Raw genomic sequence first — 25466 nt, forward strand, 5'->3', positions numbered from 1 at the left:
CTGGTTGGCCACTGTGTGAACAGCATGCTGGACTAGATGGACCCTTGGTCTGATCCAGCGTGGCTCTTCTTATGTGATTTGACCAATGGAGGCTGGTAGCTCCGATTTTGGTGGGGTTGGAATTCATTTTGGGTTTCAATCAGAACCAGCTAGAATGCTAAAGGAACTGTGCTGAGCCCTATCCCCAAAATAGTTTCAGCCCCACGGATAGCTCCTTTAGTGTTCTAGCTAGTTCTGACTGAAACCCACAATGGATTCACAGTCCCAGCCCCACCGAAATCAGAGCCACCAGCCTCCACTGGATTTGACTCGTGTCTTCACAGCCTACATATCAGCAATTTGTTGTAGTTGTTTTTTTTAATGTCGGTAGGTATTACAAACTAATTTCTACAAGGATTTAGCCGGGCTTTCCAAGAGGTGTGTCGAATCTGCTTAGAGCCCACACATTCCCCAATGTTTAGAAATGTTCCATATAATGGGCATCGCTACCACAGGACATATAGCAAAGAGTTGGTCGGTTCTATGTCAGGCAAAAGGGTCCATATTTAGGAGACACACAAGACCACCATGTTCAAGGTGGGGGAAGGGAGTTTGGATCGGTAGCCACTCGTGAATTAAAACTCATGATGTGCATTGTCCTGTTGTCAACTTCGAGGTTTGTGAGAAACAGCCCTACACCAAGAACCGTGGGGCGAAACTCAACTCCTGCCTTCATAGTACGCATCCTATGCGCATTTGCACCAGCCCCTTCGAAACGGATCTCGCTGTTTTCAACACTTCCAATCCCACCCCCTCAGCCTGCACAGGTTTCTAGAATGTGCCTCCTCTTGCAAGGCAACCAGAGCGGCTCAAGCCTTAAAAAAATAACACTCATTCTTATGGCCGGATTTTGGCGGGGTGGTGGCAGTGGGACAGGGATGCGGTAAAACGCAGGGTGTCTCCGCGAGAGGAGGAAGGTTTGCATCCACAGAACGCCAAGTCCTCCTCCAAATCAGACTACAGCCGCGCAGCGTGAGGAACTGGCCATCTTCTATCTAGAGAGGTGATATTCAAAAGCCTAGCTTGGGGAGAGAAGCCAGGACCCGTCCAATCCAAGGTTTTACTTTATTTTTTTCATTCTCCACGAAAAAAAGAAAACGAAACCTTGGATTTGACAGATCCTAATTTCTCCTCCTTCCACCCCCCACCCCCCCACCTCCCAAAATCCCTAGGTTTCCGAAGCTGGAAGATTTACACCTATCACTCCATAAATATGTTAAAATCTGGATACATTGCTAGGATACATTGTATTTTGAAAAAAAATACGCAAGGACATTCATGCAGGAAAATCGCTCTCGCTCTGTGTGTGTTTGCGTGCGTGCGCGTGTTTTATTTCAGTTATGGGGAAAAAATATGGAAGCAAAAGCCCCCCCCCCCCAATCAGCAGAACTAGCCTGCCGTACCGGAAAAGGGAGAAGGGTGGGGAGAGAGACGGGTTAATAGTTGATTTAATAATATATTTATATAAAAATGGGGATTGCAGCGTGGATAATACTCGGCTCCCTCCCTTTCCCTCTCCTCTCTCTGTATATTAAATATGCTTTGCTTGTCAATTTCATCGCCCTGTGCATTTCTGCAGGGAAGGCAGCCCCGCCCCCTGTGCGCGCAGGCGCGGCTAGCCTTAGGTTCCCGCAGGCTCAGCATTCAGTGACCACAGGCTGATTATTGTAGGTAAGGAATCAGATAAGAAAGTAATTTATAAACCTCTTTAAATCATCAAAATGCAGCTCGGAAAGGGTCTGTTCCGTCCTCTGCAGACCTTTGCTCCCGTTTGCATGCAATGCATTGATTTGAAATTGTGCCTGCCTGCTTTTGCAAGTGGATGTGCCAGCATTTTGATTCCCCCCCCTCCAATCTCTCTCTCTTTTTCTTTCCGAGAAGGGCCACAAATTCCTTTCAGTTGTATTTGCTTTTGCAAGGAACCTTGCAATTTTATTTTTTTATTTTTTAAAAAATACATTTGAAGACAGGGAGAGAGAAAAGAAGAGAGAGGGGAGAAAATATCCAAACAGTTGGTGAGTGGTCTTTTGCATGGGTAGTGCAAAATCCTGGGGCGCTTTTTTGTATTCTTCTTGCAGTTTCCATGTTCAAACGTGGGGAAATTTGAAGCCTCCCCCCCCCTTCTCAAAAAGAGAGGACATAAAAGAGTTGGAATTAAGCGATGTAGAAAAAAGAGCGAGAGAGGGAGAAGGTTAGGGAGAGATGTATACAATAATCTTGCAACGGAGGGAGGGACAGAAAGAGGTTCGTTTTCCCAAACTTTCTCCTCCTGGTAATTTCTTGCCTTCCTCTCTACAAATAAAGGGAATATCTGTTTGTGCAACAGAATAAAAAGAAGAGAGAATTCCGCCATTTTGATGGGTTCTTTAAAAAAAAAAGAAAAAAGTAAAGACTTTATGGATTGACGGGTTTATGTTGTAGCCTCGCTGTTAGTGTGGGAAAGACACAACTCCTGCTTGCCAGTGTGTGCAGCGAGGTTTTTGTTTTTGTTTTGTTTTGTTTAAAAAAATGCTTCCCCGTCACCTCGTTATTGAAGATTTTCATTCTGATGCATTAAAGTGAATATTTGCTACAAACAACTCTGCAACCCAGGCACTTTATACACTGACAAGTAGTAGCAGTTGGATGTCTCTTGGGATAAGAAAAGATGGGCTTTATTAGAAGTATCTGCCCAAGTTTTGTTTGTTTGTGGTTTTAATTTTTGAAGTGTATGGTGTGTGTGTTTTTACCATCTTCTCTCAAGCAGATGGGCCCATTTTCTTCTGCCAGCTCAAACATGCCTGACTCCATCCTCTATTTCTCTTCCAATAATAAAGGTTCCAATTTTTTCTCTCTGCTGTCTTCTGCCTTTGTCTTGTCCTCCTTTTAGTATTTTATTTCATGTCAGTTTGAATGAATCAAACTGGATTCAAGTCAGGATTCAATCTAGAAGCATGTTGCACGGGGAACATTTTGATGAACTGTTGGTTAGCATCAAAGAAAATAGTGTATAAAGTGTGATAGTCTTGTTGTTTATGAAAGTCGAAGGGGAGAAGCATGCTGTTGGATAAGACTGAAGGTTCTGGTTGTTTCTCTATTAGTGTTGAGCAAACTGTTAGCTTCTTTTTAATTGCCACTCCAAGATCAGCCCCAAACTTGCAAAATGCTATTAATGATAAGTAGTGCTAATTGCGAAAGTTAGAACATCCTATTATTAAAAGATATCACGGTTGCAATGGCTAGAAATTGAAAAGCTAAAAGAATAGGTGCTATTTTAAAACTTATATAAAATAATTCGAATTTGAAATAATCTTTCTGGCAGCATCACATAATTGATAGAGATTCAAGAATTTGGGCATCAGCAGCTAATTTGCAGTTTATGCAACACAAAAGATCTGCCACAGCTTAAGTGTTACAAAAGACCCTCACCTAGCAATAATAACAATTGTCCACTTTGGCTCAAAATTGAGATATTTTCAGCTGTGTCCTTCTGAGCCTTTATGCATGAGAAAGTAAGATACCGAAATGGCGGTGATGATTGTTTAATAGCTGAGAATTGTGTTTTAAATTACATAATAAAACCACCATAAATCACCAGTCTGAATATCGTGCTTGGTTGGACTATTTTATTGCAATGACATTTAAAGGCATTTTATGTGCCCATACCACATTACTACATCAATCTACAGAAACGAAGTAAATTGGAAGTATAAATAACATCCGAGTATAGCATCATTTACTGATTTTTTTTTACTACTAATTCTCTAATTTGGAGTTTGTCTTTGGACAAGCAAGTATGAATGGACATTTGCTGTAGCAACTCTTTTCAAGGATGAAATATTTCTATGGGATCTTGGATTTGTTTGGGTGTGTGTGTGTTCCCAGATGGAGAAATGTTTACAGACATTTGTCTGTCTAGATGGAGATGTTAAAAGTTATTATTTGAATGCAAGCATGTATTATTTTCTCTCAACCTTTTCAATGTTTCTGAAGGGGGATTTTTGTGTGCTGTCCCCTTTTGTGGCTTAGATTGGTGAAGCCTGGAGAGTGGAAATGGAGCTGTTCTTACCAGCTCTTACTCTTTGAATTTATTTTAAACGGCTAATTATTTATTTAAACTTTTAACCTGTCATAACCCAAGAGCTGAGGGTAGATTCCAATACTGTACAACATAAATAGAATTCTCTGTTGTAGAGGCTTATGGTCCAAATCCAAGGCAGGAAAGACCCAATCCATGTTTTACAGACTGTTGATGGAAACCATGTAAAATGGTCCTTTGCAGCTTTTTCAGATCTGGGAACCAACTTTAACTCTAGTCTGCAAACTGAGTCCCAAGTTCTAAACTTTAATACCATATTATGTCCATCTTTCGTCTCCTTCTCCTTCTCATTGTCCTTCTTCCTTATTTATATGGTGCCAGAAATGTACATAGCACTTTACGAAGAACAAAAGGACAGATCCTTGTCTCCAGGACTTTGCAAAAGTTGGTGGTTCTTTTCTTGTTGGTCTGCACATGACTAGTGATGTGTGAGCCTCATCCCATCTTGTAGAATGTTTTCAAACTATAATCCCTATGATCCCTGGTGTTCTGGTTTGGCTGGTCTACAAGCCCTCAAGGGAAGTGGACTCCAATAATGGCATTTACTGGCTGGACAGCGTAAGGACAGTAAGGCAGATTCAGGTCAAGACAGATACAACAGGGTTTGGCTTAGATAGAGAAGAAGCAGTCAGGACATTGGACAAATCACTGTGAGAAAGCAGACAGGAATGTCTAGGATAAGGCTATCAATGGTTAATACTCCTCATGGCTATATGTACACCAATTGCTAAGAATACAACCTGGAGGGTGGTATTAAGAATATAAGAACATAACATAAGAAGAACCATGCTGGATCAGGCCAAGACTCCACCTAGTCCAGCACTCTGTTCGTACAGTGGCCAACCAGCTGCCAACCAGCAATCCACAAGCAGGACACAGGTATTACATTCATGTCCTACTTGTTCATCTCCTACAGGTAGCTGGTTGGCCACTGTGAACAGAATGCTGGACTAGATGCACCCTTGGTTTGATACAGCATGACTCTCCTTTTGTTCTTAATGTTCTGACCCATGAAAGGAAGCAGTTACTTCAGCAAAATGCACATGCTTTTGAGGCCTTATGGAAGGTGCTGTTGGTTGTGACCCCGCTGAGGAGCTTCTGTGCACTTAAAGGGCTGTTGCCAGGCTCTGTAGCCATTGGCTCCTACAGTGCGCAGGTGAATGTGGCCTCTTCTGGAAGAGAGTCTGCTGAGTCTGGTAAAGCAATATCCTCTAGCCTGGAAGGAATTGGAGTAGGGGATGGCAACTCTCTAAGAGGTGCCACCGCCCCACCTGTATTCTCCTGTGAGCTTGAGTGTGGGTCAAGGACAGGAAACATGTCACTTGACGGGAAATTATGTTCTGCACATCATTTCCAGCTAAGGAAGCCAGTTAGGTCTTGTGGTGCCTAACTTTTATGGTACTGAGCCCCCACTTGTGTCCTGTTACCCCTTTTCCCTTCTCCACATTAAGGTGTTTATTTTTCCTTGAGGAAGGTTATGGGGGGAGGAGAGACTCTCAGGGGCAGGATGCAAACCCCATTTCTAGAGATGTGAAGAGCTGGAGGGAAAAACTGGGGGAAATGGGGGTGGAGAGAGAATATCTCTGGGGGTGGGGAGGGAAACAGGTTTATTTTCCCCCCTGGTTCCTCTCTCTACTCACATTTTTTCCATTCACATCTTCACAAAAGAGGGAAAAAGATGACAGAAGTGCAGAAAATGTTTATATGCTAATTTATATATAGAGATGCAAATTTAGAAATAACTGCTATAATTTAAATAGAAATATTATACATCTGACCAGATGAGCTGTGTGTTTGCTGTCCAGGTGCGAAGTCTTGATGGGCAGCTTCAAGGCATCTGCACCCCCTTGCAAGGGTTCTTTATTTTTAAACCAGTCTTGCACTACTGGACAGCCTTTCAAACAGAGGACTGTAAAGCAAGACACGTGGCCACTCTAGTCTGGATAAAGGTAAACAAGCAGAATTGCTGCATATTGCAGGGCTTTGCCAGGCATTTTCGTAGGCTTCATGCTCCATGCACGTGGTGGCTCGCTCCAGGGAAATGAGCTGGTTAGTGCGCTGTGCCCCATGGCAGAATGGTGATGCCCACAATGCTAGCTCAGTTTGTGAGGTGCCTAAGACAGAAGTGAGATAGTGAGCTGAAAACTATCCTTCTCCCTTGCGTTACAACGGGAGGGTGGCCATCAGATGAATTTAAAACAGGCAAGAGGCAACACAAGCCATATTTATTTAATTTTAGGAACAAGACTTCATTCGCTAGAACTGAGAATGATGACATCTTTAATATGTAATCTTTAAAACACAATATGGCAGCAACATTTGATTCCCCCCTTTACATAAACTGCCACTATCTAAACCTCTGTCAGGCAGAGACAATCTGACAAGGGGCAAACCTGACAGCCTAGACCTAACTAGAAAGTAAATCCTAATGATTTCAGTGGGTTTTTTTTCTTCAAAGTAAGTATAATTAGGATTGTGTCATGAGTGGTGTGCAGATTAGACAAGCTCCTGTAAGAAGACAAAGGGACAGGAGACCTCAAAGAGAGTAGTTTACTGGGCCCAACGCATTTGAAGGCATGCAGCTCTTCTTCTGGGGGAACTGGTTTTACTCTTAACATGGTATGCAAGACTGCTTTTGTCATCCTTTGAATGGATTTAATTTTTGTGAACAACCCAGAGAGCTTTGAAATGTAATAAATGAAATGAAAAAAGCTTTAGTATGAGCCCTTTTAGAAATTGTTTTGAAGAAGGAGGTAGGTCAGGACTGGGCTCAGGAAAGTAAGGCTCAGAGAGGGTAGAGGGCAAGCAAATTCTAAGGAGGGGAACAGTTTGCTGTGCAAGACAACGAAATACTTGAACCTATCTGTGTTTATTCTGAAGGAAGTTCCACTTCCAGTTAACTGCGCATGTAATTGTTGTTTTAAGGCTGTAATTCTTCGGTTAGGAATGCTTAATCCAATTGATTTTAGTGATCTTAGACACATCTAATTCTACATAGGATCAGGCTTAATGGCTGCAATCCCACGCACACTTATTTAGGAGTAAGTCCCGTGAAAATCAGGGGAATTTATCTGAGTAAGCATACACGAGTCCCACGCTTAATACTTGAAATCGTGGCCAGCTTGCTAGTGGCCCTTTATTGTTTTCCTTTTCCGGACTACTTGGACAGGCCAAGCCAGGATAGCCAAAGTAATCCTAGCCTTTATTCCAGGTTCAGCAGGGCTGACAAACCCTTCTGGTTTAGGTAGTTATATTGTGTAATTGCTCCACCTCATTCATTGAATTTTAGTTGAGGGGGGGCATCCAAACATTGTTGTCTTCCACTTGCAACCCTCCCATGTTTTCCCACTGTTCCTTCTGTTTTTTTTTCTTAGCACACACACACACACACACACACACCCTTAAGGAGGAAAAAATGGAATAGCTGCACAATACCTTTTGATTAGTAGTGCGTGGAACCCTCCATCTAGAAGTATCGGCTTTCTTGCTATTAGAGTTTAGGATGCCTTTTCCGGTAATGGCTTCTCTCCTACAATAAATATGTTTTATTACTTATGTATTGAAAGGGATCCAGAGCACTTTCCACAAGATAACATTTCTATTGTGAGACTTGTACTTTTCTCATCACTCAAAGAACAATATTTTGATGTTGTTGTTGCTGGCAAAACACAATCTTCTGTCCACCTGTGCTGTGTAGAATGAGGTTACATGAGTGTCACAGGCATTTATTGGAGAGTGCCTGTGCCATCATTAAGAAGAAACAGTACCCCATGCTTCTCACCATCACCATGCAAGGCTGAACTTCTTTGCAACCATTGAAAAGATTTTACCTTACTGACTTCAAAGACTGAGTGCTCCATAAAACTGGCAAGATTATTGCTTTCCTTGCTCAGCATGCCCTCCCACCTCATAAACCTCTTGCTTCCCCCCCCCCCCCCGCAGTTTAAATGCATTCTTATGTTCTTATTATGTAGGAGCAGGCACTCTGTTGCATCGTCTGCTTCCTCCCACCTCTTGGAAGGCGTAAAGGGACAGTAGCAAGGGATTAGTAGGCAGGTGAAAACTCCTAGACCAGATCTACACCAAGCAGGATATAGCACTATGAAAGCAGTATATAAGAGGCAGGAGCCACACTACTGCTTTATAGCAGTATTGTAGTGCACTGACAACTGTTGGGGCCCATGAGATATACCATATACTGCTTTCATTGTGCTATATCCTGCTTGGTGTGGCTCCTGCCTCTTATATACCACTTTCATAGTGCAATATCCTGCTTGGTGTAGATCTGGCCCTAGTTGAACTGAATTCACTCTGTCCTCCCCAAGTAGTCCCCATGCCAGTTTTAATTCTCTGTAGCTGACATTTGGGGTTTACCAAACCTCTCATTTTTCCAAATCTTTCAAATGTCCCACAGATCTTTCTGATAAATGTTGATATACAGTATGTTGATTTCAACACATTTTGATGTGCAAACGGGTTTTGAGGACTGAGGCACTGGGCGCTGCTAACAGATGGGTTTTCATCTCAGCAGGAGCATGTTTACGTCAAAACAGCTGCTTTTATTAGGCTAACTGTAAAGAAATTTGTTGTGTAATTTCTGTAGTTGCAAGACTTTTACCCGAGCAAGTGGTGTGATGCACGCATTGTGGTCAAGTGCCTGCTTCTCAGGAGATCCAAGCCCTCTGCGCTGTGTCGTTCCTGTATTCTGCACAGCGCCTAGCAAATGGTTGGCATCTAAGGGGTGTTAACAGCAGCAGAAATAGCATTGTTAAAACCTGCCGCCGTGTTGCTTTTGTCATTGGGGCACTACAGGGAGCCCAGCCCCATTTACATTTCTAAAATAAAAATGCCCTTTAATTGAAATCAATCAGTTGCATCTCTGCACACAGTTGCATCGCAGTTTGCTGCTTCTGAAGCAGGAAATTATATCGACAAGTCTATGTTCTTCTCAGAGATTCAGAGATTTCCTATAACTTATATGAAATTTGAGCACATAACCCCCTTTCTGTTCATGGTTTGTTCTACTCAATCACAGAAGTTAAACTTTCATTTCTAAGATTTCTATTTTTAGCAATGATAATAATTCTTTTTGTTGTTTTAGGTTGTGGTTACCACGTCAACTTTCAAAAATGTCATATATGTTTATTTTATTTTAATGGAAAACCAGTCTTGTGAATGCGTAATTAGGTCACAATTAGTGACAAGAGCATGAAAAACTTGAGGGTTGAGACAGAAACAATCTAAATTTACGCTGGAGCTATGAACCTTGATTAAAAATACTGACCTTCCCCCACATGCCAAAATTGTCAGTTCACAGTAATTCATCACATAGCCATCTTTTTTTGTTTGTTTAAATGTTTGTATGAAATCAGCGCCTTCTTCTCTCACACTAGCTTATGGTCTCCAAGTGCCCCATCATCAGATACAGACCAAATTCAGATGTAATGACAAGCTATGCATGAGCCATGTGCCCATGTGTGTTGCCCCTGCTCTGCTCCTTTCTCAGCACATCTAAGGGAGCTGTTTCCTTTTATAATTATGGCAGAACCTGAAAACTATGATTAGGAGATCTGGAACAAACCAAGGGTTGAAACCACAATTTGAAGTTGATTTCAGATCCTGGTTTGTTCTGAACCTGATCACTATAGTTTCCCATTTTGGATGTAATGGGAAACTATGGTTAATTAACCCAAGAAGTGGACATCTTTAATCATAGTGGCCAAGAAAGAAAAAGGAAAGGGGCAGTGCAGGTGACCACAATAAGCCAAGTTATGCAGTATCCGAACTGGGCCATTTACGCTATTGAGATCCAAGATCCCCGATACAGTGCCATTCATGTCCTCCATCCCAGGTCAGGGTAATATTTTTTTGTTCCAATAAACTTTTTCTCAGGGCATATCTGGTATATGTTCACTCTGAGCCCTACTCTGAGTTGGTACCATCTGTAGTCTATTTACATGCCGCTGTTGCCCTCCAGTAGTCAGGAGAACACGGAGACCTGGTTCACACAACAAACCACAGTGGGTTGTCAGTCTTGTTTGTTTCAGGGTAGCTCATGATGATGTCCAAACCCAGTGTTGTTTCCTTGGCATGTTAACCATACACAAGCCTCCCTGAGAAGCCATAGTTTGTTTTTGTGTTGTTCAAGGTGGTTTGTTTTCAGAGTGGCTTGTTGTGATGTGTGAACTCGGCATGATGGCTTGTGTATGGCTTGCCAGAAAGGTCTACATTGCTGCTTGGCAAGAGTAGCAAAAAGCCCAGTCACTCTTTGCGATCTTGCTAATGCCGGGTTTACACATCACAACAAGCCACTTTGAAAACCCTCTGTATAATGTCCTGAAATGACATTAGTCAATGGATTCCTTCACCTCTTCTCCTCCCTAGACAGCAACACCTTCCCTCCCACTTCCTTCGCATTTTTAACACTATGTTTTTCACCTTAGTGGAGATTTGCACAAATTTAACCTTTTTTTAAAAAAAATTTTTTGGAGAGATTTGTGCAAATTCGCTAAAGGAAACTTGAAACAATTAGCCCTTTCAAAAGGACAATAAATGCAGTATTGTTGCTCATTTGTTGCATGGGATCCAGCCCTACCCTTCATGTAGCACTTCTGTAAGCTAATGTTAATGTTTCTACATAGACCTTGCACATCAGTTTTGACAGTGAGTGCTGTGTGAAATATGGTAGCATGAGGGTGAAAAGCACTCATTGGCTAATGTCTGTGGTGTCAGTGTGGATGAGAGACACCTTTCTACGTACGAATGGCATGCCATTTGTGACTTTAAAAAGATTTGTTAGTATTTAGAGGCTGGAGTGAATGCTCACTTGTGCTATACAAGCATGGGAAAGCTCATGTTTTTATTTAAAACACTTTTATCCCACTGTTCAATAAAATATTTTCAAGGTAGATCACAACATAAATTTATAATGAACCAACACTCCAGCAATTTTTTAAAAAATTGATAAAACAGTAACATTTTCCAGCAGCCACAAACTCCTTGAGATTACTAAAAGAGATTTTTTTAAAGTCCAGGAAAGCACAATCATAACTAATATGTTGAGGGAATTCCAGCACCATCTATCAAAATCGGCCTATCTCCAATAGCTATCCCCCACACCTCAGAAGATAGAGGCACCCAGAGATGGGCCTCTAAGAAAAGAATCTCAATAACTGAGCCTTCTCTCATATAGGAGAAGGCAGTCCTTGGTCCTAGATGCACACATAACAGGGAGTAAGCCCTACTTCTTCACAGTTAAACTATGGAATTCATTACCACAAGATGTGGTGATGGCCACCAATTTGGATGGCTTTAAAAAGGGGTTGGATAAATTCCTGGACACGGCTATCAATGGCTACTAGCCCTGATGACTATGTCCTACCTCCAATATCACAGGCAGTAAGCCTGTATACACTAGTTGCTGGGGAACATGGGTGGGAGGGTGCTGTTGCACCATGTCCTGCTTGTGGGTTCCTGGTTGACAGCTGGTTGGCCACTGAGTGAACAGAGTGCTGGACTAGATGGATCCTTGGGCTGATCCAGCATGGCACTTCTTATATTCTTACTGTACAGATTGGCTCTTCTCTGAACACACGTGCATATTATTGCACTGTTGGAGTTTTAAAGGTTAAAAAGACAGCACTTAATTGTGCCTGGGGATGAATGAACAGCCAAGGAATGTCAATTAGAAATGGCAAGATATGTCCATTTCTGGGTTAAGCAGTTAGCAGATGGTCAAAGATTCTGAACAGACTTTAAAGGCAGTGCTGCTACATAAATATATTACAGTAATCTAATTTGAATATTACCAGTGTGTAGAAGGGGTTTTCCAGAAAGGATTACAGTGGTGTGCCAGTCAAAGCTGGGCTAGATCTACACTACTTGCCTGATGAAGAGAACTAGAGATCTCAAAAGCTTGCACATTTTTTTAGTGAATGTTTGGTTGGCCGAATACAGGTATTAGGCTAATATGGGTTTGGGTATACTTAAAACTAGCTTGTAGACTGCATCAAGTTTGTAGGTTGCAAAATGCCATAATCCAACTGTTTGCTTAGTTGGTCTGTAAGGAAAACCTTTGAGTGTGTAATCCATAGGGGCCGTAATCCATAGTGTAGCACATGCTTGGCATGCAGAAGGTCCCAAGTTTGTTCCCTGGCATTTCCAGGTAAGGTTGGAAAAAACCCTCTGCCTGAATCCCTGAGAGCCACTGCTGACAATATTGGCCTAGATGGACCAATGGCAGCTTCCGATGTTCTTATATTTCTATGTTTCATTCATACATACAGTAGGCCTTTATGAGTGTGCATACAACAGCTGACATGAGAGGGAGCTCTTATATCCATCCCCCCCATCCCCGAGGAAAACAGTAGTGAACCATCTTAAATTTAGTTTCATCTGCCAATGATCCACATGCAATATTATACTATCTCCAGAATGCTAATTTGGATGTGGCCTTGCTGGTTTTGTTGTAATTATATTCCGTGTGCTTAGGCAAGGGGATGGATGGACGAGCAGAGATGGAGGTGATACGAAGCACAAAAGGGAGCGTGGCAGGGGAGGTCAGCGTCCATTTGGTTTCCAGTGAGAATACTGTGCAAAATTCCCACCTACCAGCAACCGCCTTCATCATACCAGGTAGGTTGTTGAAGCATTGAAGCTTGGTTACCATTCTACATCTAGCTGTCTTTCAATGAGCTTTTCTAAATGAGCAATTTATAGCACGCTTGTGATTGGCCACTCACGGAGGTTTTGCGGGTTCATTTCATAACGTTGTCAGCATCCAGGGCCCTTCTCATGCTATCGCCTGGAAGTTGCGGGTTTAAAAAATCCAGAGATAGTGTGTGAATATCTGGGAAATGGCACCATCTCCCAGCGTGTAATCTCAGCATTGCGCTATAATTACGTCACCAGAAGGTGCTGTCTCAGTAAAGTCAATTGAGCACATGGAGCAGGAAGTATTCAATTTCAAATCCCATAGTCGCCCATGTAATGCCACTGATCGCATCCAAGAAAGAAAGCGGATGCAGAAAGCCATGGTAAGGCAGCACATTTTAAAAAAAAATGTAGAGAAACCCAACGTCTCCCACTGCTGCTGCTCCTTCCATGCTTTATGTCCCCAAAGGCCATATGCTCTCATGCCTGGTCCATCTTCCAGTTTTTCTACTTTGCTCACAAGGTACATGGGTAATGGGAACAGACAACTATTGATATGCGCTGCAAGCCGTAACAACCAGAGGCACACCAGAATCCTGTGATCTAACCTGGTGGCCACATATGCCTTTGAATCATAGGATCATAGAATAGTAGAGTTGGAAGGGGCCTATAAGGCCATTGAGTCCAACCCCCTGCTCAATGCAGGAATCCACGTTAAAGCCTACCTGACAGATGGTTGCCCAGCTGCCTCTTGAAGGCCATGTGTGGGAGAGCCCATGACCTCCCTAGGTAATTGGTTCCATTGTCAAACTGCTCTAACAGTCAGGAAGTTTTCCTGATGTCTGGCTGGAATCTGGCTTCCTGTAACTTGAGCCCATCATTCCATGTCTTGCACTCTGAGATGAGAAGAGATCCTGGCCCTCCTCTGTGTGACAACCTTTCAAGTATTTGAAGAGTGCTATCATGTCTCTCCTCAGTCTTCTCTTCTCAAGGCTAAATATGCCCAGTTCTTCAGTCTTTCCTCATAGGGCTTTGTTTCCAGACCCCTGATCAACCTCATTGCCCTCCTCTAAACCCCCTCCAGCTTGTCTGCATCCTTCTTGAAGTGTGGTGCCCAGAACTGGACAGAATACTCAAGATAAGGCCTAGCCAGTGCCAAATAGAGGGGAACCAGTCCCTCACGCGATTTGGAAGCTACACTTCTATTAATGCATCCCAAAATAGTATTTGCTTTTTTTGAGACTCAGAGTTGCTCTACATCTACTGTTCACTGCATTCTTGGGGTGGGGAAGGAAGAAAAAATCCTTCCCTTACACATCCTTATGGTAACCTGTTAAGACTAAGGAAAGCAAGCTAAGGTTGTATTCCACCCATCAAGGTTTGGGGATTGTTTGATTTTGAATAACTGTCCCAGAGGTAACCCATCAAATAATGACAATGCAGGGCTGTGCAAAGGGAAAGGGAAGCCTTGGCAAGCTACGTGACTCAATCATCTTACATTGCTTATTCCTGTAGTAATGGATTTTGATACACCCTACATTCCCCTTCTCTTCCGGCACTTAACCCTGCCTGGACTGTAATGCTGTGTCCCTCCCTTGTGGGGGAATCTGGCTGTATCACCTGCAGGACGTGTTTTGCACATACGCACATATGGATATGATCATGACGTACTGCTTTTCTTTCCCTCTCCATAAGCAACCACAACCACCGTAAACCTTCCAGCAAGCACCTTAGAAATCCAGAGATTCCCTCGGGAGCCCCAGAAAAACATGGGGGCAGAGAGGCAAAGAGAGGTCACGGTAAATGAGCCTATCACAGCGACAGTCATCCCACAGATCAGCGGAGTACAGACCTGCAACACCATCCGGGTTCTGGAATGGAAAGATGGAGTAGCCACTCTCCCTGGAAGCAACCTAAGGGTAGGTGGATGAAAGCCCTTTTCCTGTTCCAAAGCACTTCCTCTGTGACTGGGGAGCTGCTTTCTACTGAGTCAGACCATTGGTCCATTTAACCCAGCATTGTCGACACTGACTGGCAGTGGCTCTCCAGGGTTTGGGCAAGATTTTTTTCCCTTGTCCTACCTGGAGAAACCAAGGATCGAACCTGGGACCTTCTGCATGCAAAGCATGTGTTCTGTTACACTGAGCTGTGGCCCCTTCAGGAGTAGTGCTTAGTTTAAGTAGGTGACATGGCAGGTTTTTTAACATTACACAACCTGCCCGGCATAGTGGAAAGTTGGGTCCCTGCAATCTAAGCGGTGGTGTCATGATAAATTTTGAAGTGCAGGCGCTCATCATGACAGTCTCCATAGCCATGCCCACCCTACAAGAAAAGTCCAAAATTGCAGGCAGCTTTGTTGTTCCATATCAACAAACAAGCTCTAGGAGTTTTCATCTGCTAAGAGCAGGTCTTTTGTAAAGCGAATGGGTCAAGATCAAACCATCCCAAAATACTTTGATTTACATCAAGGAACAATATATTGTTATTGGGAGCATTCATTCCGTCCCCCCCACCCCTTTTGACAGCTAAATATTGCAACATTGGAAGGATGGATTCTCATCTCCTATAATGCAATGGATTGAAGACCTTACAACACTTTCAACATTTGAACAGCTGGTGAAGATATGCCACCTGCAAATGAATAATTATTTGGATATTTGATCAGCTTTTGTTGAAGTTTACATATAATTCCTAAAAACCCGTATTTCCCCCCCAACTAAGCTACTATAAGGATTGCAGCTAAGCTCAGAGGGAACAGGGAATTCTTAAGGGGGTGGCAGATGACATCAGAGACCCTGCTAATGAAAAAGTGCCCTTGCTGCATCCCTGCCAGTCCTGGCTCCATTACATCAGTGATTCAAAGTCTTTTGATGCAATGTGGCATTCTAAACTTAGGCATCTTTGGTAGTACATTGGATATATTGCCAGTCTTATTTAGAGTAGACCTATTGAAATGAAGAGGACTTAACTTAGACTAAGATTGGGTGCAGCCCTATATGTTTAATTAAACGTGCAATTAATTAAACCCTCTGAAAGGGGCTATCTAGGGGTGTTGTAGAATTTTTTGACACCGATGATCCTTGAGAGCATCCTTGAGAGGATGGGTAAACATCCTAAGAACATAAGAAGAGCCCGGTGGGAACAGAATAAGGGTTGATCTAGTACAGCATCCTGTTCCTGACAGTGTTGTGCGGTCAGATGTCTCAGGGAAGCCCACTAACTGGTGTCCCAATCCAAAGCAATTCTGTTTGCATTTGTTTGTTTGGATGTTTGGGCCAGCTCTGTCCATGAAGCAGGGTAAGTAGTTTGGCAGTAGTTTGTCTACTCCAAAGTAAGCTCTATTGAGTTACTCTCAGATTAGTGGGGATAGGGTTGCAGCTTGAGGTTACTTCAGAACCTATGATTTATGCAAGACTGTCTCATTGATGTATATGAAGGTGATCAGTAGGTATGATGGTGAACAGATTTTTTTGTTGCTTTTCTCTCACACAATGATGCTCTGGGTAGGATTTGTGCCACTAGCAAGGGGCAGAACTCAAGAGTATAAGAGGCTCTTTACAAATTCATAATTCAGAAATCCTATAAATAAAGTGTTCCTCCCAAGCATTTATCTGTGTCTTTCGAATATTATGTGAAAAACAATTCTCAGTTTGGCTATGTTTTAAGTACCTCTTGGCTGTGAGCTCTCTTCCTTTTTTCCTTTCTTATTTATTTATTTATTTGTTCATTTATTTTATATAGTGCAGTCAACATGCGTAGCACTGTACAGAGTCACAGCATGATGACAGGTCCCTGCTTAAAGGACCTTGGAATTTAATCTGCATACTTATTCTTCCTATCTATACACAGCAGGGCCAATATGATGCAGTGGACTCAATATATTGTATTTATATTGTATTTTATATCATGTTTTTATACTGTTGTTTTGTACTTTGAACGGTTTTAATTTTTGTGAACCGCCCAGAGAGCTTCGGCTATTGGGTGGTATGGAAATGCAATAAATAAGTAACTTTCAGAAAGACCTGTGTTCAAAATCCCTCTCAGCTATAAAATCCCAAACCAACTTTATGACCTTACAGTAGTTATCTGTCTAACCTACGTCACGGGGTGGTTGTGAGGATAAAACAGGATGACCCCCTGTGCATGGCCCTAAGCACTGCTGGCTCCAGTTCCTTCAGGATGCTTGGGCAAGACACCCTCAGTGGGGGCCCTCCCTGAGTGAGCCTATCTTCTTATCACCATGGTCACCAGCTCCTCCTCCTCTTTCTCATCATTGCTGCTACCACTTGCTTACTTGACAGGCAGGGAGCCAGTGAGCAAGTAGGCCATGGCACCTCCTCCTCCTCCTCCTCCACCACCACCAGCATTGCCTAGGCCAGAATGAGAAGCAGGTAAAACAAGCGAGCTACAATGTTGAGAATGAGGAGCAAATCTTGGGGGCTGTTGTCAGTGGACCCCTTGCTGGGTATGGGCCCTCGGCAAGTGCCCAACCATGCCTTCCCTTTATACCAGCCCTGGCCCTAAGCCCTTTGAAGGAAAAGTGGGGAACAGACCTATTGATGATGCCACCTTGCTTTCATTCCAGCGCCATAGTGCACAAATCTGCTTTCTCCACCATAACATTTCACCTTCCCTCCTTTTTTGATGTAGTTTCGGATCAACGAATACGGGACACTGAAAGTGGTCAGCGCTGACAAGCTTTCGCCTGCAGAGCACCCAAAGGAGTGCCACTTGGAAAGAGAGGGGGAGGATGAGGTGTCACCCCCCACCAGCAAGGACAATCCTACTATAGCTCAAGGTAGGCATAGCTCTTTGGCAAGCGTTCAGAACAGTGTCCATTGTAGAAGCCACTGCCGGGGTATGGTGACACTGAGAATGTTGAGAGACGATACTGCTTGTTCTTGATGCTTCCCTCATCTTATATGTCTAGTGAACTTAAAGAGAAATGTGTCGTGGAAACGTATTGTTGCAGCTTCCTCAAATGCTCTTTCCATCTAACTCTGATGTTCCAACGCCCTGTGTGTTTGTGTCTGTGTCAATTCACGCAACCTCAGTGTGTGTGTGTGTGTTTGAAGATCATTTATTTTCTATCCAAACTTATTTTTCTTTTCATTACAGTACTCTGAGTACTCTGTTACAAGCGCAAATTATGAACATGTGTGTGCAGGTCTTAGCAGTCGAACTTTGAATATGTTGACCTGCTTCACATATAATGACATCCCAGAACATGGGCTGGGTATGGGTTGTCTTTGAACCCTGCACAAACAACCCAGAGTTCACAACCCAACAACAAACCATGGATTCTCTTCCTGGGTTGTTTGTGGTTAACATCCGATAGTTAAACCATAGTGCAGGGTTTGCAGTAACGACAACCCATGATTCAATGACAACATGTGATTCAACAATCTATACTCTGGGTTGTCGTTACATGCAAACCAGGCCACTTTGTGATTCTGACAGTGCTCCGATAATCACTTTGCTGCAACACAGGCCAGATCTACACCAAGCAGGATGTAGCACTATGAAAGCGGTATGAAAATAGTATATAAGAGGCAGGAGCCACACTACTGCTTTATAGTGGTATTGAAGTGCACTGACAACTGTTGGGGCCCATTGACACCCACCATATACCACTTTCATAGTGCTATATCCTGCTTGGTGTGGCTCCTGCCTTTTATATACTACTTTTATACTAATTTCATAGTGCAATATCCTGCTTGGTATAGATCTGGCCACAGTCTGGGCTGCCTAGAAAAGGTTCTCATTCTTTGTTTGCTTATGATCAAGGGAACCCATGTGAAGTTTTGCTTCTCTTTTGGTTCCTCTAGACTCAGCTGTCCCAGAGTCTCCCAAGCCTCCAACTGTGGACAGCCTGTGCCATTGCAGTACCTGTGGCCGGAGAAATGTTACAGGGTCAGGCCAGGAAGGCAGGGGTTTTTGCAGTGAGAACTGCCACCGGCAATTCAAAGAAAGGTAAAAAAAAATGGTGATGGGGTGAGGGGAGAGGAATCATGCCTTTTTCCTATATCTGTGCATTTTCCTACGTCCTGTTCCTTTCTTTTATGGAGAGAAAGAAATATAGGTGTGTCCCAGGACTGGAAACTCTCTTACCTTTCGGAGGGTTATATTATCACATACCTCTGGGTAGGACTGGCTCATGGGTTAGAATTCCATACACACACACACACACACACACACACACACCGTATGGGGGTTAAAAAAGAAAGAAAGAAAAATCTCTATTGGAATTAATGAACCCCCCTCCTTTTTTAAAATCTGGAATTTTGTTTTTTGAAATTTGGGGAAAACATGGGTGGGGAGGAAGCTTAAGCCCTCTTCTCTGAAAACAACATGGTCCTGATCTGGATGCTTATGCATGATTACACAAAAGTATAGAAAAGATAGCAGGTTCAACTACAACAATGCGATTAGTAGAACATGTCATTTGACCGCTTTACCTATGGAAATGCTTTGCTCTAGACATTTCATTCACAATTGTGTTGCTCTTTTCTCTCCTGTACTGGAAAAGGGTGAGTGTGGTATTTCTAAGTATGTGAAAACGCTGACGTTTGATGTGCATCTGTGTATTAATTTTTTGCCCTCCCGTTTGTATCCCACCCTTCTTCCAAGGATTGCAGGGTGGCATGCATAAGTCTAACCCAGTGTACAACAGTCCTGTCAGGTAGGTTAGAGAATCAAGGTCACCCTGGGAACATTATGGCTTGGCGAGGACTTAAACCCCAGGCTTCCTAGTCCATCTTACTTACACTCTGTTCACTAAGTTACAGCAGCCTTGTAAACAACCCCACAAAGTTACTAGCCTGAAATGGGGTGCCAACCTGCTGCTGAAATGGGGTGCCAACCTCTGTCAACCTGCATTTCTGAGACGATCATGGAGGAATAAACTTCTCTCCATGTAAACAAGGAAGCTGTCAGAGAATCATAGAATAGCAGAGTTGGAAGGGGCCTACAAGGCCATCGGGGATGGAGTGATCTGCCACTCCTCCACCAGCCCACTTACTTACTCACCTCCATGGAATTCCATGTCGTCGCCTGCATGGACTTCCGAGTCACCTATGGCGACCAGGCGAGTTGTTATACATGGCTGCGATACAGTAGGTGGCTATCATGGATAGGCTTTTGTTCCTCAGCTGAAGTAAAGCTTCGGCCCCCACCGTTCTATTTCTACAGGGATCATAATGTTGTTTCAGGGGCAGGTTCTAGTGCTAAGAGGCAAGCAGCTCCCACTGCTTGGGAACCATGATTGTCTGTCAAAGTCCTAAGTCTTGCTTGGCTTGGCTTTGCAGGTCTGTCATTGTGGAGAACTCTGCTGGCAGCACCAACTCTACCGAAATCCTCAAGCCAGTGAAGAAGCGGAAGAGGAAAGATTATCAGAGCCCCTCCGAGGAGGAAGAGGAAGAGTCTGAGCAAACGGTGTGACTGGGATGCTCTTGCATTTTTCGCAATAGAGTTTCCGTAGCAACAGGTTTTTTTATGTGCACGTTTCCTCATTTGTTTGGCCTGAACTAGGTCCAGCCATACCATATAGCCATAGCTTTGAGCAGCAGATTCTATAGAACAGGGGTAGGCAAGCTGGTGCCCTCCAGATGTTTTGGACTACAACTCCCAACATCCCCAACAATTGTCCTTTCTGGCTGAGGCTTAAAGGAGTTGTAGCCCCAAACATCTGGAAGGCACCAAGTTGTCTACCCCTGCCATGGAGGGTGCTGAGGCTTCCATTTAGCGTTTGCAAGGGCAGGGTTGGTTTTATTGCTGACTTTTATGCTTTTTTGTTCTGATTTGTTGTATGCTGCCTTGGTGACTTCTCTGGAAAGGTGATATGAAAATGTATTTTTAAAAAGTAAAAAAAGCAAAAGCCTTCCGCCACCCCCCTCTAAATTAGGTTGCTGAAATGAAGAAAGTTTGGGAGAGAACTCATATTAATTAAATCTCGTAATTCCAAGCCCTCCCACTGAGATGTGAGAGACAATAAAGAGGTCTGCTGTGCAATCCACAAAGCTTTATTCAGTAAATTGATGTCTCTTCACACCTGAAAGGAGTGTGAATGCTAGAAGCTGTCCTCTAAGCATAATTAACCTAACAAAGCAAGGCAGTTGCCTATCACCTGACTGGACAGTTTCCCTGCAGTGCCCAACAGGGTCTTTTCTTGAATCCCTCCTTCAAGGAGGGTCCTTAAGATGAAGCCTCTGCTGTGTGGCCAACCTAGTGAAGCGCCTCCCAACTCCTCTCAACTCCACCCACTCTGCGTCAGACTCTGGGATCTGTCAACTCCGATGTTCCCTCTCAGCCTGGGCTTCCTGTCTGATAAGCTCCTGGGAAGAGTCCTCCTTGAGTCCTGAAGAGTCTTGTTGGAGAATTTCCTCCCCCGCTTCCTGTCTAGATTGGTGTGCATCCGCTTCTTTCCCTTCAGCCTCTGAGTCCAATTCAGGTTCCAAAACCCAGTCCCCCACACTCGGGAGTACAGGCCTGATCTTCATAGAATCATAGAATAGTAGAATTGGAAGGGGCTTATAAGGCCATCGTGTCCAACCCCCTGCTCAGTGCAGGAATCCACCTTTAAGCATCCCTGACAGATGGCTGTCCAGCTGCATCTTGGATGCCTCTAGTGTGGGAGAGCCCATGACTGCCCTAGGTAACTGGTTTCATTGCCGTACTGCTCTAACAGTCAGGAAGTTTTTCCTGATAGCTTGACATAAAAAAAGATTTTCCTGATTAAAATCACACACACGCTCACCAAAGATGCTGTTAGCCCTCCTAGGGGAAAAATATGAGCATGATATTGGCATGGCTAAATAACAGCTTGGAGAGGAGCAGGGATTTTGAAAAGGTGGACCCGGAAAGGTTTAACTCCTTTGCCCCCCAGTGTTCTTGCTTCAATGAAAATTGGAGATCACCTCTCCTGCTCGGCTGCTTTTAAGTTTAAAAAATAAAATCTCCAGTCATGGATCTCTTGTATCAAATCTGGGGTGACCATATAGAAAGAAGGACAGGGCTCCTGTATCTTTAACAGGTGAATAGAAAAGGGAATTTCAGCAGGTGTCATTTGTATGCATGCAGCACCTGATGAAATTCCCTCTTCATCACAACAGTTAACACTGCAGGTGCTCTGCCCTCTTTTGTATCTGGTCACTCTAGTATAGCTCCTGCAGTGTTAACTGTTGTGATGAAGCAGGAATTTCACCAGGTGCTGCATGCCTACAAATAACCCCTGCTGAAATTCCCTTTTCTATACACCTGTTAAAGATACAGGAGCCCTGTCCTCCTTTCCATATGGTCACCCTAATCACATCTGCTTTGGCCCCAAGGTGTAGTTGCTTTGGGCAGCAATTGAGTTTTGGGTCTTGAATTTTGCCAGTGTACCTACATTCTTTCTAATTGAATATTTTTAAAAATACACATAGTACAAAACCGGCAAGTTTTCAGTATTCTTTCATCGCAGGGAAACTGATATAAAGGTTGCCCTGGAATGTCCCGGCATTCAGGGAAGTAGGAGTGCCTTAAGCAAGAGATGGATAGAATCACAGTTAAAAGGTACAATTTTGTCTGCATGGCATAGGAAGTGAAAGAAGAGGAGACCAATGGCTCTGGGGGAGAACCTCCTACTAGCAACATTGAGAACGAAGAATGGAATGCAAATCAGCTTGGTAAGGCTCTCTTGCTTGAGCCATCAGAATTTTCTTTTCGTTAAACTAATTCCTTGCCCAAATATAGTATAGTGCTCCTTATTTGCTCCTGCTCTCTAGAAGATGAGGGCTAAAACGATTTGGGATGGATTCCAAGTTTGGGTTGTTCCTCCCCCCAACAACCTACAATTCTGGATTTACATATCACGCTAAACAACCCAGCAATGGAGCATCCCTGGGGGTAGTTTAGTGCGGAGGGAACCAGCAAGCAGTCAGGAGCCAGGAAATTTGCTTCTGAGCAACCCATGTTTATTTAACTGTGGGTTGTTGTGTTGTCCAAACCAGTCCACTATCTCTTCAACAGCTGAAAGTGGTTGAGGGTCATAATGGAGGTGGGGGAGATGAGGAGAACTGGTCTCATTTTCCTATTTTCTAAACCTTGCCCCCAAATCTCTAAACATGTAAACCCCAATGGAACTATTACAGCTTTGATAGTTTTAATCTGGCTTGCATTCTACTGTTCCCAGTTTCTGGCGAGGAGAAGACAGATGGTTGGACGTGGGCATCTTACCTGGAAGAACAGAAAGCTATCGCAGCACCTTTAAATGTCTTCCAGGAAGTGAGTTACAATGTTCCTGTATCTGGGATCTGAGGCTGCATCTACACTACATCCTCAAACTGCTTCAATAATCATTACGTCTCCCCAGAGAACGAGGGGCATTAGGGGTTTCTCACCAAGAAATCTCAGCATCATCACCAAACTACAGTTTCCTGGATTCTTTGTGGGAAGCCATAGCAGTTAACTGATATAAAATTGTTGTATATTTTCAGCATAGATATATGCTCTGAGTGTGGGGAAGCCTCATACTACATTAGGAGTTAATATATTTCCGTTGCCAACTTTCAAATCAGCTGTTGCCAACTCAACAATTTAATCACGATTCTGTTGCCAACTCAACAATTTAATCATGAATTCTGCATAATTTCCCTTAAAACTCCTCTGTCATGCGATTATGTGAGAGTTTTCACTTCCATTTGGCCTTGCTGGCAGCAGAAAACCTCACGACAGAAGCATTCTGAGAAGGGTTCAAGGGAATACAATGAGTCTGGAGTGTTTCTCCTTTGAAGAATTACATGTTTTTCAAGTAATCCACGATGGTTTAATGTTTTGGTTGGTTTGAGATTAACTTGATGGCTGTGTTGGGTACTTCCACTGCCACCATTGATGAGTTGGATCAGGATTGGCCATTCCATGCACAGAAGGGCTCCTTCTGTTCACAGAAGGGCACTGGGATCTAGTGGAGGCTCCCTGCGAGAGGAAGGAGACAGAAAAGAGATCTTCAGCAGTTCCCCTTTTCCCCAGCAGCCCCCTGCGTTGCCTCTCATGCAGCCTCGGAGGAACCCCCAGTCCTCCAGAACAGCATTTTGGGAGGCTCAGGGGGATGCAGACAGAAAGAGGAATTGCAAAGATCACCTCCCTGCCCCTTTCCTTCAGCATGGTAAGTTCTACTGAGGCTCCAACACTAAATATGCATTTCTCCCCCCCCCCCCATCCTGCTGTGGATTCTGGGTAAAATTGGTTTTCCAGGTTTTCAGCCCACTTCATGATGGGCCTGTGAGAACTGCTTCCACAGATGTATTAATGGCTGCTGCAGAAGCCTGTTGACTAATGGTGAATGTACACTACAGTATTATCCCAACATTAAGAACATAAGAAGAGCAATGCTGGATCAGAACTATGGGCCCATCTAGTCCAGTACTCTGTTCACACAGTGGCCAACCAGCTGTTAACCAGGTACCCACAAGCAGGACTTGGTGCAAAAGCACCCTCGCATGCATGTCCCCCAGCCACTGGTGTACACAGGCTTACTGCCTTGGATACTGGAGGTAGCACATAGCCATTAGGACTAGTAGTCATTGATAGCCTTCTCCAGCAATTTATCCAGCCCCCTTTTAAAGCCATCCAAATTGGTGGTCATCACTACATCTTGTGTTAGCAAATTTCATTGTTTAACTGTGCGCTGTGTGAAGAAGTCTTTCCTTTTATCTGTCCTAAATCTCCCACCGCTCAGCTTCATGGGATGATCCCGGATTCTAGTATTATATGAAAGGGAATAAAATGTCTCTCTACTCCACACCATGCATTGGAACATCCAACTCACTGGCTTGGCCCATGGCCTGTAACATCACTTAAGGCACATCTGAAACACACATCTCTGGAGCAGTTTTGCGGCTACCTTCCCAAAGTGAAGAATAAAGATACATTCATGATGTGACTCATCAGAAAGAAAGAAAAGCAGTGCAAGGGAAGTGCATAGGTACACAAAATGTGCAAAGGTGGTTTTGGGCCAGTGGGATTAAAAACTGAAATTAATTAAATGAAATGTAACATGCAGAGTTGCTATCTTTTGGAGGGGCAGAGGAGAGTCTACAGCAGCTAAGATGAGGTAAACATTTTACATCAAGAAGCTAAAGTCATGGGCAAAGCTTTATTGTCTTAATTTTTGTGTGTCAGGCTTTTGTTCCAGGCCTAGGAAAAAAGTGGCCACCTTTTGGTGTGGATGCCGTCTTATTCTTTAAGGTACTCTAGGCCTCTCAGCCATCTTTGCCACCACAGGCTAACACAATTATTCATCGGATGGCTGTTTCCTCTGGGAATTCCATGGAGTTAGGGATGTCAAGGAAAAGCTGCTCAGTTCATGTCATGTGATGAAAATCATGTGTTTCTTACCTTTTCCCATTGTTCATTTCTTTCAGCACCAGTCGGTCACCCAGCACAAGAATGGCTTCAAGGTGGGGATGAAACTAGAGGGGATTGATCCCCAGCACCCTTCTATGTACTTCGTTCTCACGGTGGCTGAGGTGAGATAGGTTTACTAGCACCTTTGTATTCTATTGGAGACCAAATTTCCTTTTTCTTGATTTCTTTATCCTTCTTTCATGTCTTTCCATTTGATCTCCAATGTCAATTTTTGATGGTGTTTTACAACATTGCTGCAAATGAAAATAAAACACCACAATAGAGAGATGATGTAACTGGAGCTGGCCCAAGG

The 25466-nt window shown here is 43.5% G+C and overlaps 1 protein-coding gene across 1 annotated transcript in view; it reads left to right on the top strand.

The window, feature by feature from the left end:
• Window positions 1–1665: 1665 nt before the first annotated feature.
• Window positions 1666–25466, top strand: part of L3MBTL1 (L3MBTL histone methyl-lysine binding protein 1) — a 43922-nt gene continuing 20121 nt past the window's right edge. The window contains exons 1-9 of the mRNA XM_063120001.1: window positions 1666–1710; window positions 12608–12751; window positions 14465–14688; window positions 17420–17567; window positions 18598–18742; window positions 20077–20203; window positions 22347–22434; window positions 22941–23032; window positions 25171–25275. Of these exons, the coding sequence (XP_062976071.1) occupies window positions 12616–12751; window positions 14465–14688; window positions 17420–17567; window positions 18598–18742; window positions 20077–20203; window positions 22347–22434; window positions 22941–23032; window positions 25171–25275 (1065 nt within the window). The 5' untranslated portion in view covers window positions 1666–1710; window positions 12608–12615. The remainder of the gene's footprint in view (window positions 1711–12607; window positions 12752–14464; window positions 14689–17419; window positions 17568–18597; window positions 18743–20076; window positions 20204–22346; window positions 22435–22940; window positions 23033–25170; window positions 25276–25466) is intronic.

The sequence above is a fragment of the Elgaria multicarinata genome, chromosome 1, assembly GCF_023053635.1.
Source record: "Elgaria multicarinata webbii isolate HBS135686 ecotype San Diego chromosome 1, rElgMul1.1.pri, whole genome shotgun sequence".
In the NCBI taxonomy this organism is placed as follows: domain Eukaryota; kingdom Metazoa; phylum Chordata; class Lepidosauria; order Squamata; family Anguidae; genus Elgaria; species Elgaria multicarinata.